Source organism: Bactrocera oleae, chromosome 4, assembly GCF_042242935.1.
Source record: "Bactrocera oleae isolate idBacOlea1 chromosome 4, idBacOlea1, whole genome shotgun sequence".
NCBI classification, from domain to species: Eukaryota; Metazoa; Arthropoda; class Insecta; order Diptera; family Tephritidae; genus Bactrocera; species Bactrocera oleae.
The window spans coordinates 67,133,100-67,145,752 of record NC_091538.1 but is presented as its reverse complement, the minus strand read 5'-3'; the positions used below and the strand labels follow the sequence as shown (position 1 = coordinate 67,145,752).

The following is a 12,653-nucleotide window of genomic DNA, read 5'->3' as shown; positions in this document are numbered from 1 at the left end:
TGTAATACTTAATTATAAGCTTGTTTATGGTATCTCAGTTACTTCATTGCTTGAAATTTGCTAATTGTCCAATCTTGTTTAACAAATTTTGTTCAGTGTAATCAATAATATTTTGTGCTACTTCCAATTTCTGTTTTGCCGCCCCTAAAAAAACCTTACTATAACTGTTATGTCTCCCAAAAATGGTCGTGTGTTTGTTGCTGTGACTAACATAACTAATAATAAATATGTACTATAATACTACTATTTTATTGTCGAAATTCCAAATTTTATTCACATTCTTAATAGCTACTAAATTATTTTAATAAAAAATAAAACCACCACTTACATTTAATAACAATGTATAACTTCAATGTGTTGTTAAAAGAAACTACTTAACTCAAGTAATAATGCTTTTAAAACTTTTTCACACTTCTTTATTATTAATTTTTTCTTATAAAACGTAGATTTGAGCTGCCAATGAAATTTCAAATTTATTACTAATTAAATTTAGCTTAGCTGCGGCTTAAATCTACGCTCAAGGTCAAATGCTTATCTTATTTAGTTACTCGAAATTGAAAACAAACAAATTTTTCAAAAATACGCAAGCATTTGGCCTTATTTTTTCTATAATTAATTATTCTTTTCAATTACCTTTTTTTTACATATCAATTTATATATTTGCATATTACTCTATAAACTCTTATTTTACATATTTAAATTTTTTTCCACATACCAAGTATGCCACTAATCGTATTTTCCATCTTTTCCAACATCGTCTTCATTTTCTCGTTATTTATTAACTTCGTGATCGCTTGTCAAATTTCCATACGCACAGCCGATCTATCCGTGTACATTACCCGCTTTCAATGGGATATGGCTAAGTACCCGATTAAGCAGTCGTTGCGCAATATTGCCGATATTATTTCGAAACAAATTGGGCAAATCGATGCGGACCTGAAGACTAAGTCTACGGCTTACAACAGTCTTAAGGGTAACTTGCAAAATCTGGAGAAGAAGCAAACGTAAGTGTGACAACTTTATATAACAAAAATTTCATATAGTTTTAAAGAAAGAAGTTGGAAAAGAATAAAAATTAATTGTAGTAAAAATACAATATAACCTAATTTAATTTGCATTTTATCTGCCTTAAATTTACAGCGGAAGTTTGCTGACCCGTAATTTGGCCGATTTGGTCAAGAAAGAACACTTCATTCTCGATTCGGAGTATTTGACCACATTGTTGGTAATTGTGCCAAAGTAAGTGCACCCCAACCCAATTTAATTCTTAGCTTTCGTGCTTTTTATAAAAACATTTCCGCTTTTTCTTTGTAGAATTCTTGCTAACGATTGGTTAGCCAACTACGAGAAGATCACTGACATGATCGTGCCACGTTCCTCGCAATTGATCACACAGGACAATGATTACTGCTTGTTCAATGTGACACTCTTCAAGAAGGTGGTTGAAGAATTCAAACTGCATGCGCGTGAACGCAAATTCATTGTACGTGACTTCGTCTATAATGAGGAGGAATTAGCAGCTGGCAAGAATGAGATGACTAAGCTCATTACCGATAAGAAGAAGCAATTTGTAAGTATTATATATACATTAGGGTGTCCGTTATTTCCCAAGTTGATTGCAGACGTCTCCTAATGTTACAGTTTTTGCCCTAAAAAAAGGATCCAATGTAAACAAGCATTTTATTATGCATATAAACCGTCATATATCTTTTCCCTTGTACTCCTAAATTACATCGGATTTTTTGATATTTTCCGTTAAGCTGGTAAATCTACAATTTTGAAAAAGTAGTATTAGAGTACAAAAATTTTCATTCTACAAAAAATTATCCTATTAATATTTTCCATAAAAACATTAATTAAAACAAGTAAGGAAGGGCTAAGTTCGGATGTAACCGAACATTTTATACTCTCGCAAAGTTAAATAGTATACTCGTTTGAGATTTCTTTGTGGATTGACTGATATTTTCGGTAGAAGGTCAACTATAGGCAATGGGGTCCACATATTTAGTACTTAGGGGCTTAAACAGTTTTGGTTCGATTTAGATAATTTTTGGCTACAAGGTGGCATACTTTAATCGCATTATTCACGCAAAGTTTTATCCCGATACAGTCATTGTTGCCTGATTTGCATAGTGGAAAGTGAAAGAATCAGATGGAATTTAAAATGGTGTTATATGGGCAATAGGCGTGGTTGTAGTCCGATTTCGCCCATTTTCGCACTATGACATAGAAACATGAAAAGAACGTTATGCACCGAATTTGGTTGAAATCGGTTGAGCAGATCTCAAGATATGGGTTTTCACCTAAAAGGGGGCTGTGCCACACCCACTGACTAATTTTGAACGCGGTTCCTATAAAGCCAATTTATACCATCTCAGAGATAAAATTTAATGTCTCTGGCGTGTTTAGTGCTTGATTTATCGCGCTTTTAGTAGTTTTTAACAGTACCGTTATATGGGGAGTGGGCGGAGCTGCCACCCGATTTCAACTATTTTCACACCGTCAATAGAAGTGCTAAAAACATTTGCTTCTAGTGAATTTTGTTAATATAGCATTAGCGGTTTAGGAGATATGCACATTAAACCTATTAGAGGCGGGACCACGCCCACTTTTTAAAAAAAAGTTTTAACTGCAGATGCCCCTTTCTAATGTGATCCTGTGTACCAAATAACAGTCTTGTATCTTATTGCGGAGCTTAGTTATGGCAAGTTATTTGTTTTTGATTAATGGCGTTTTGTGGGCGTGGCAGTGGTCCGATTACGCCCATCTGCAATACCAACCGTCTCACGGTACCAAGAAACATGTCTACCAAGATTCATAAAGATATCTCATTTTTACTCAAGTTAGAGCTTGCACGGACGGACGGACGGACGGACGGACAGACAGTCACCCGGATTTCAACTCGTCTCTTCATCCTGATCATTTATATATATATAACCCTATATCTAACTCGATTAGTTTTAGGTGATACAAACAACCGTTAGGTGAACAAAACTATTATACTCTGTAGCAACAGGTTGCGAGAGTATAAAAATAAAGGTAGTTAAAGTTGTACATCAAATGTACTGAGCATTCATAGAACACATTCTGTGTTGCTCATACGACATGGTGTACTGTATGAATACATTACATTTGATGCATAAATATAATTGCGCATAACTTTTAAAGGAATGCGTTTATGAAAAAACTCATTCAGAGCTTTTTTGTTGAGCGGAAAATTTTGTATTATAATATCATCTTTCCAAAGTTGAAAGTTTATTTGTTTTGGCGATAAAACTTTATTGCGAAAGTTTAAAAAATCTTAAATTAAATATATGGAATATATAAAATGATTTCAGCACAATTTAAATTGAAAATGAAAAGCGTGTTTATGTTGAAACCTTTTTTGAGGGCAAAAACTGAAACTTCAGGTGACGTTTGCAAAAAAATCAACTTGGAAAATATCGGGCACCCTAATATGTACGAGTATACACACATATACTTATTTATATAATAGTTATAATAAAAATGATATAAAATTTGTATATTTTCATTCCATAGGGCCCATTGGTCAGATGGTTGAAGGTGAACTTCAGCGAAGCTTTTTGTGCTGTGGTGCATGTGAAAGCGCTGCGCGTTTTTGTAGAATCCGTTTTGAGGTGAGTGGTATATGTCTTGATATGAATAAGTAGTCAGTATCTTGAGAAAAAACTTATATTATTTTCAATCGGCTATTAATATATATATAACCTTATATAGACCAAAGGTTCAAAGCATATTTAGCAAAAAGGACTGCTAATCCGATTTGAATAATTTGTTCGCAGTTGTAACGTAGTCTAAGACAATAACTTATGCCGAATTTCGTGAAGATATCTCATCTAATAAAAAAGCTTTTCATAAAAGGAGTTAATTTGCATAGGTTAGTTTGTATGGCAGCTATATGATATATTGGTAAAATTTATACAATATGTTTGGAGATGATAGCGCTACCTTTTACAATAATATATGTCAAATTTCGTGAAGATAACTTGTCAATAAAAAGAATTTTCAATACAAGGACTTGATTTTGCTCAATCTGTTTATATTGATTTTGCAAAACCAATTAACTTCGATAAACTTCGCTTTCTTCTACTCTACAGATACGGCTTACCCGTAAATTTCCAAGCCATCCTCATCGAACCCAACAAGAAGAGCGTGAAACGCCTACGTGAATGCCTTAATCAACTGTATGGACACTTGGATGGTGCTTCTGCTGGCGGTCAGAGCAATGCCAGCATTGATGTAAGTTAACTTTACATTTATTCCTATTTTTGGCATTGAAATAACTTCCATAAATATACACTCTTTTTGCTTATAGAATGTTGACATCCCCGGCTTGGGCTTTGGCCAATCGGAATACTTTCCCTATGTGTTTTACAAACTGAACATCGATATGGTGGAAACAGCAAAAATCTAAAGTTCTTTTGAGTTGAACGCTCAACAATCCAATTTAGCCTAATCACAAATGAAATGAAGAGAAATACCTTTACAACTATGTTTACAAAACAAGAGAGAAGAAGCAACAAACTATAATTATCCTACAAGTGAAACAAAAGCAAACGATAAAAAAGTTTATATAAATCTTTAAAATAGTATAAAGAAAATTACTAAACCATCTGTATGTATGTTGTCAGTTCCACGTTCTTTGTTCGATATATTACGCGGCATAAACGTTCGGGTGACAGCGCAGTGCAAAACGATAAGAGAGGAGTGAGGTGTACGCGCGCTCGCCATGTCATGTAAAACAAAAGTATAAAAGCAATGCTTTACATATATATACTTATATACGCATATATATATATATATATATATATATACATATGTATATAATATATGTATGTATAAATATTTCGCGTCTTCTACGAAATTTTGTAGTTATTTCTGCATGTTAAAATTTTAATTAGTTTCATTTATATACATATATTTGTTTTATCTTAGTTTGGAAAAAAGTTAATTTACACGCACACATACATACACATACTAAATTCTTCTATTGTGTTTTTGAGAGAGAGCATTGCTGTTAAAACCAATTTCGTCATCAAATTTTAATGCCGAGTCTTGGCTGCAGTGGTTCAAGTGTAATTAATTATAGAATATATATAGTAGGTTTCTTCGTTTCGTTATTCTACTTTTTGTGTGGTTTATTAAGCCAATTTGACAGTATTTTCTATTTTCCTTTACATCTGTCGTTGTGTTGTTAGTTAAATAAAAAACTCTTTCTGCAATTTTCGCCATCAATTCAACAACAGTGGGGTAAATTTTTGTTTTCAAACCAAATTTTATTAAATATTATTGTTAAACTTAGCCTTTTAGCGCAAATTATGTCCGAATACGTTGCGTTTTGCTTTCATCTATATAAAAAGAGTCAAAAACGGTTTACAAAATTACGTTAGGCCATTAGTTGGTGAGGTAATTCGTAAGCATTAAAGCAATTATACAGCCATCGTACTTTTATATACATATACGCATACAAAGAAAGATATGCTTGCATTGATTTAACGGTTAATTACAAAAATTTAATAATTACAAAATTGTTCTTGGATTTGTTTTGTTACAAATTCATAGTTTTGGTGTACATACGGGCAACAGGCAAATCAAGAAGAACACTGAAACTTTAAAGTAATTAAAATAGAATGGGAACAACATCATCATTTAATATTATTAGAGTTATGAAATAAATCAACAGCGTACTAAATTCAATAACAATGCTAATATCTAGCATAAAGTGTATATTTACTATGTGTATGTTTATTGTTGTTGTTGAAAGAAGCTAGCATACATATATACTGCGTGTTTTTTATGAATAATCATACTGTACAACTGGCGCCATATTGCTTATGTTAAACTAAAAAAAATTTTAATAAAGCCAAGAAATATTATAAATAATGCGCATAAAAGGACATATGAGGGAGGGAAGCCGCAGCGCAGTTGTGAACTTTTGCTAAAATTTTGTTTCTAAAAGTAAAAGCACTTGCGAATTGTAGTTTACATTTTAATTTCATCTATGCAATAAACGCGCGTGCTTCCCTAACGCAAAGCAAAAACACCGCTTGGTGTCCTTTAACCCCTACAACATTGTTGCGAAAGAGAACGTACAATAATATTTGTAAACTCTAAACTTAAAAGTAAAATAATTATATATATACATACATATATATTATTGTTATAAAAAATGAATATTTCAAATTTTATTGCGTATTAAAAGAGGTACACATTCAACTTACATAAACTTACAGAATTATATACACTTCCACAGACACATATACATATACACTCACACATACATACCTACCTTCAAGCTACACAAGAAACAAAACTTATTTTGCAACAGAAAAGTGAAAACCAAACCAAACTCTATGTAAATGTACATAAGGAGTATTTAAGCAGTCAGTATGAAAACATAAATAAGTTTGATGAAGCGTAAAAGAGTAACGAGCTAACGCCATCCTTGTAAATAATTATACGAAAAAAAGACATTCCAATTTTGTTGTTTTTTCTAATGGGACGCACTGCAGTACTATGAAACAGGTAATGGAAATGTTAACGCCAAGAGGTGGTAAGCTTAAAAAACAGGGTTGTCCTTAAAAATCTATCGACTTTAACACCATTGATAAAATTAAGTTTGAATCGGCTTAGAGAATGTTGAAACGTGTTGGAGAATTAAAAAAATGTTAAATTATTTTATTTTTTGTCCTCTAAAATCGATACAAATGTAATCAAATCCAAGTTTTAGTCGCGTTGGCGTCGTTCAAGGTGTGTCACGCAGAGAATAAAGTCTAGAAAAGAATTTCTGGAAGTAAGTCTAGATGATAGAAAAAACAAGAAAAAAACATGCACCGAAGTTATAATACCATTCACGAATGTATCTATTATAGCATAAAAGGGTATAAAAAGTTCTTTATCTTTATTTTGAACGTTCAGTTTGTATGGCAGCTATATTTTATAGTGGTCCGTTATCGGCAATTCCGACAAATGGTCAGCTTCGTTGGGAGTAGAGGACGCATGTTCTGATTGCTATCTTGTATTGCCTTCAAATATCAGTTTTGCCTTCCCACACTGCGGAAAGAATTAAAAAATATTGCTCTATAAATGAAATAGTTATATCGTTCTAGCTCATCAAAGCCTAAAAGCGCTGTCAGGCTCAATTGAAAAAACTTTCAATTTTCATCTAAAATGATAGATTTGCGGCAGCAAAAATGTCAACAACTAGATTTTGCTTTATTAATTTAAAAACCTTAAAGCGCTTATATATGTATATTATTAAAAAATCAGCTACTTATAACGGTGAATGAATGTGCATATGTTTATCTCATTGCATTTTCAATCGAAGTTCCACGCATATGTCTAATTTAATTTAACGCTCATGCTCTGCTTCCAATTTCATCAAACGCTTCTTGGTTTGACGACGTTTGCGCAAATTATCATATAAACGCACTGAGAAAAAGTAAACCAATTCGATGAGACTCAAACTGGAAATGCCCATAAATAAGCCGAGAATGCCACCCCAGTTAGCTATCAAGGTGGCGATGCTGAAGAGCACAGTGCGCTTGATTGCCGTGAATTGATGCTCCTTGAAGTAGACCGACAAGCGCGAGCCCATGAAACTGTCAAAGGAATAATTATGAATTAGTGAATTAATTATTGCATGATATAGTCATACTTACTCCTCATGCTCGTAGACCTCACGGAAAGCCTGTAATGTTTTGTTCAGCTCATAGCGTGCACTCGAAATCTCCACATTGTAATCAAGTGAGGTGCAGGCTGGCATACAGTCACAAATGATTTTCATATTCGGGTCCATAGTGGCCTGCATAGTTTGATTCTGAATTAGGATGCTCAATTCAGACTGAGCGGTATCATAGCAGTTTATATCATTCACAGCGCAGACGGGCACATCTTTTGGCTCTAGGGGAAGCAACAATTGAGGGTTAATCATACACACATGTATATTAAAGTGATGGAGAGGCTTACTTGGCATCCAAAACTTTGCACAACCACATTTACTGATGGTGAAATTGGTTAAACACTCCACCTGACAATTGGATTGTGAATAGGAGCGGAAATAACGCAAATAACGTTCGTCATTGAAGTAGCACTGGCGTCTGAAATGAGAAATTGTAAACTAATGCCGCGTACTTAGTTATATATATAAATGATTTCACTTCTCTGGACTGAAGTCATGCAGATTATCCGTGGATATAACATAATGCGGCAATACGCTAACCATCACCTCGTCCCCATGCGGCAGCAAAATGTAATTACTCGTTGTCACCGGCACGCTCTCGGGAGACGTGAGAAAAACCTGTGAGGCGAGCCAAAAAGGAATAATTTATTAAATTTCTCTTAATATTGAAATGAGCTCTTCAAAAGAGTGTGTATATATTTGCAGTTGGTGGCTACTAGTAGCTGTAGTCACGGAACGATGGAAATACCAAAAATATTGCTAACCATATGATGTCATCGCTTGAACTCCCTTAGAAATCAAACAGAGCATCATATTTTAGGTCTGGCATATTATGTCTAAATTTCGTCTCAAAACATGCACGAGTCGGCCCCATTTTCTTTTGAGAATTTTGATCCATACAGGTGCTTGATTTGTGCGCGTCCGTAAGTTCGTGTTAGAGATGGCTAGGAGCCAGAAAATGCGGCGAATATTGCGAAGGCAGCAATGTGTGAAAACCTACAACTTTTGTACGTCGGAGGCTACGAGATTCCAGTTCGTGAAAATGCTTTTAGGTGACTTTGATGAAAATCTTAGCACCTTCTTGGCTAATCTTAACTACTTGTATTATATGTTTACCATTATTACCTTTCGTTTCGACCCACCTTATACCCTTGCTTAAAGCTTCGACAAGTATATTCGAAATTATGCTGGAAACCTTGTAGAAAAGCAAAAAATCCATTGCGCGCCGATGAAAATGCTGTACGTTGAGGATAAGAATTATAGCCTTGGCCCACATAGCCATCATCCAATGACCAATTGCCGGTTAGCTCGTTGAAACGTGGCAGCGGTTCGAAAAAATTGTTGAAATCGACCACGTCTTCATCATAATAATTTACAAAGCTGCAGAATTTGGCAAGGGATTAAATGAAAGTAATAACCCCCAAACAATTCGTAACACATTACCTGACATCTCGATATATATCCTTAGCTTGTAGACCATTGAACTGATAGCAAATACCTTCGTCGGTTGCCACAAAATTAAAAATTTTGTCACAAAAATAGAATCGACCATTCCATTTACAAAAGGGGCCCGTCTCGTTCTTCGAAATGGAGATATCGACTAGTGTTTGCGTAATATTGGGTCTAAAGTCCTTCGGTAAATATTTTGCAAAGCGTTGCACAACTTCGGATTCGCAAATGTGCAAAGTGGACATGAAGCGCTCCATACTACGAAGGAAAGTATAAGCATACATACATACATACCTATATCTAACTATAAACGTTCTAAAACCTTACTCCGTTTCGCTTATATCTTCATAATTTTGGAATGAGCCATATTTTTGTATCTCCTCCAATATGCGACTTGAAACGTTGGTAAAATCAAACATATTGCGTTCCATTTTTATTTCCGGGCATATGGTAATTGTGGGGAAGGGTATCTTATGCACAGGCACAAGAGTTTCATCAAAACCCAATATGACAGGTGTGTCCTGCCATTTAAGGTAAGTGGCCCAAATGAGCGAAATCGCAAAATATACCGAAATTACAAGCACAATGAACCAATATAATCTGCAAATTTATTTTATAAAAAAAAAAAAATTATTATAGTCGCTATTTTAATTAACACTCATTCAAAACTTTCTACGCTTGCAATATCTCACTTCTCATAAAATGGCCTATGCAATTCCACTAAGTAACGTAGTCCATGAATGGTTGTATTCTTCGAATATTCCATAATTAAGCCCTTGCAGGCAGACCACCTTGAACCATATTTAATCCGTGATTTAATAATTATATCGCTCGGCACTTCACTAAGTCCAGATATGGTACTCAAAGAATCGGCATTCTTGGTGGGCGTTGGCAGTTTTGTATCCACTTGTGGTAGTGTTGCCTCTGAGCCTCTATTGCTGACTTCCATAATGCTCAGGATGTTATTTAAACAATTCACGTAAAACTTGCGTGCTCCATTTACCGTTAACTACTAAATGCGCAACTTTTAACGCCACTACTTTTATAGCCGCTAGAGCTAATGATATGCTAATTTATAAACTATCCCTAAAGTATTGATGCCCGAGGGAGCCTTTTCCTTTTACCCACATTCCCATGTATGTAAGGATATAAACGTGTGCCAGTAGATGACATGGGTATGTAATACTAATTTTACACAAATATATGCATACATAATTATATACTCTCTTACTCACGAATACCTGCCGGATTCGAATTGTTTTATCTCAAAAACGGTAGCTCTTAGGAAAAAGTATTTATACATTTTTTAAAGATAGTTTTATTATCCTAAATTTTTGATTGAGGTAGTTTTACCATAAATCCTACCCTTTCGTTGAATATTGCGTAAAAAAAATATTTTTTGACCTCTGACCGCGAGTATATTTTTTTCAAATACCAGAACGATATGAAGTTGTCTCCTACAACTGTTTGCTTTTAATCATGTTTTTAACTTATGCACTCACTGTTAGCTTGTGGTAAATTTATGTATCTTTGAATGTTTAAATAGCGCGAAGTGATTTAAAGTAATTGAATTATAAATGATTCTTTAAATACATTTGTTAATATTTGTCATTATTTAACTGATGATAGACACAATGGCTTACCTATTATGACTTAGATTTTGCCTACCCTCCGAAAATTTCCTTTTAAGTGATAAAATATTATATAAAAAAATTTTCAAAAAGCATAGACTAAGTGACTTAATGTTTTACCACACACTTTTTTACATTTATAAACAAAAAATGTATGTAAATCATTTTACATAAAAACTATGTTTTTGTGATATTTTTATTCTTAATATGCATAAAACTGAGTACTAAAAATATATGCAAGGAAAAAGCAAAATATTTTATTATATTTACTTAATTAATTACACTAAAATAACAAAACATTATATACTTATAAAAAATAAGTCAAAAAAGAAACCAAACAAAATAAATCCGCCGTTGCCTTATTTCTTACTAAAAAACGATGCTATGCTTTTTGTACCTTTGGCACTCTTTGCTAACGCCTTTTCCTTAGCTGTTAAATTTCTCACTTTAACTGGCGAAGGTGTCATTATTGCTTGTACCACACTAACTGGGCTTACTTCTTCACTGGAACTATTTGGCCTGCTATGGTCATTAGTTGGTGAACCGTCAACCAAGCCACTGTTTTTAAGTTTATCCGTTACATTTTTGCCTTTATCTTCCAATTTTATTTTCTTGTTTTCATTAGAATTAAGTTGCTGCAAAGATTTTCGTTTCTTTCCACCTTTCTCTTTTTCCTCCTTCTTCGGCGCAGTTGTCAACAGCTTTTCTTCTGGTATTTCCAAATATTCTTTAAGCTCCTCGTGTAAGTCTACATCCAAATAGTCACCGACTATGTCGCATGCCATGCGTAAATAATCCATATCAGATTCTTCCCTGTTTTCGCCCTCAAGTTCACCACGTACATAATTTTTTGACATGGCACTCTGACCACAATGCACACCAATGCTGCGTAGCTTTTCTGTTACACGACGTGTTTTAATTGCTAACCACGCCAGCGTTCGCTCAGCGTTATATTTGTAAAATACCATCCCGTTGGCTTTTTTAACATCGGCGATACATCTCAAGTGCTCCTCGCCGCGTACAAATTCACGCAGTAATCGCAACGTGCTCTTATCATCTGCCTCACCAATATCAGCTAAAGTCAGCGCTTTTTGTGAACAATGTAAACGTATATGATGCAATGCAAGCAGCGTAATATCAATCGGTGTTGTCATGAAGATGCGTCCGTCTGAACACACATCATCGTTGATTAACCAGCTACGCCTTGGTTCGGCAAATTCTTTTACTTCCATTAGCTCTGTGTTGGATTTTGTAATAAAAAGTGTAGGCTTGCCTTTTCCAGGATGATAAAAGTACTCCAAGGTTAATTCATTTTCAGGATCTTCCAATAGCTCTTTTGATATGAACATCACTTTGTAAAGTGCCGGGGCTTTCGCTGCTGGAACAGGTGTTTCCTCGATAGGTTTTGAAGAGCGTGTAGACTTTTTACTCATTTTAAATACGTCTGCAATATATTGTCAATAAAGTTAAAAAAGTCTATAAAATTTACTACAATCAAAACAAAATACTTGTAAAAAATCGCGCGCTTACAAAATACAAACATTTAAGCGAAACGTCAAAAACGCAACTCTGTTAAATTAAAGGTCTAACCACAGTATGGTCATTCACAGTGCATAGTAAACGAAAATGACATTTATATACATAAATCGATATATGTATAATAGAATTTGATATCGTTATCAAGCATTTGAGATAATTGAAGTTAGTGCTTAATTATTTACGTTATTATGAAACATTTTACAAGTAATATCAAGTGTAGGAGTTTCAATCGATTATATTGTTGTCGGTTTTAGAAAATTTTATCCAAATGCCTCTACTTTCAGACCAATCCAATAATTTCTCAGAGCCTTATCAGCTCTAGTTTTGTACCA

The 12,653-nt window shown here is 34.1% G+C and overlaps 3 protein-coding genes across 5 annotated transcripts in view; 1 reads left to right on the top strand and 2 right to left on the bottom strand.

Annotated features, from left to right (window-relative positions):
• Positions 1 to 6,500, top strand: part of LOC106627226 (V-type proton ATPase subunit Vha44) — a 31,341-nt gene extending 24,841 nt beyond the window's left edge. For all 3 annotated transcript variants that reach the window (XM_014247276.3, XM_014247275.3, XM_036370079.2), the window contains exons 4-9: positions 818 to 1,004; positions 1,141 to 1,239; positions 1,315 to 1,570; positions 3,541 to 3,638; positions 4,119 to 4,260; positions 4,337 to 6,500. In XM_014247276.3, the coding sequence (XP_014102751.1) occupies positions 818 to 1,004; positions 1,141 to 1,239; positions 1,315 to 1,570; positions 3,541 to 3,638; positions 4,119 to 4,260; positions 4,337 to 4,435 (881 nt within the window). In that variant the 3' untranslated portion in view covers positions 4,436 to 6,500. The remainder of the gene's footprint in view (positions 1 to 817; positions 1,005 to 1,140; positions 1,240 to 1,314; positions 1,571 to 3,540; positions 3,639 to 4,118; positions 4,261 to 4,336) is intronic.
• A 715-nt stretch (positions 6,501 to 7,215) lies between these two features.
• On the bottom strand, positions 7,216 to 10,241 carry ppk (pickpocket). The gene is made up of 8 exons (XM_014247344.3): positions 9,844 to 10,241; positions 9,479 to 9,751; positions 9,146 to 9,409; positions 8,845 to 9,082; positions 8,181 to 8,320; positions 7,990 to 8,120; positions 7,683 to 7,923; positions 7,216 to 7,622 (listed from the first exon to the last, which is right to left on the bottom strand). Exons 1-8 carry the CDS (start codon positions 10,098 to 10,100, stop codon positions 7,373 to 7,375), a joined length of 1,794 nt encoding a protein of 597 aa, XP_014102819.2. The 5' UTR covers positions 10,101 to 10,241; the 3' UTR covers positions 7,216 to 7,372.
• Positions 10,242 to 10,939: 698 nt separating this feature from the next.
• Positions 10,940 to 12,367, bottom strand: LOC106627256 (ribonuclease H2 subunit B). The gene is made up of 2 exons (XM_036370084.2): positions 12,291 to 12,367; positions 10,940 to 12,226 (listed from the first exon to the last, which is right to left on the bottom strand). Exon 2 carries the CDS (start codon positions 12,213 to 12,215, stop codon positions 11,142 to 11,144), a length of 1,074 nt encoding a protein of 357 aa, XP_036225977.2. The 5' UTR covers positions 12,216 to 12,226; positions 12,291 to 12,367; the 3' UTR covers positions 10,940 to 11,141.
• Positions 12,368 to 12,653: the final 286 nt, after the last annotated feature.

Bases quoted from the DNA above. Each gene is read 5' to 3' on its own strand.
- LOC106627256 (XM_036370084.2), bottom strand. From the start codon at position 12,215: ATGAGTAAAAAGTCTACACGCTCTTCAAAACCTATCGAGGAAACACCT.
- ppk (XM_014247344.3), bottom strand. From the start codon at position 10,100: ATGGAAGTCAGCAATAGAGGCTCAGAGGCAACACTACCACAAGTGGAT. The intron at 7,924-7,989 runs GTAAGCCTCTCC...TGCTTCCCCTAG, and splicing joins TGCAAAGTTTTGGATGCCAA to AGCCAAAAGATGTGCCCGTC. The intron at 7,623-7,682 runs GTAAGTATGACT...TTCCTTTGACAG, and splicing joins GAGGTCTACGAGCATGAGGA to TTTCATGGGCTCGCGCTTGT.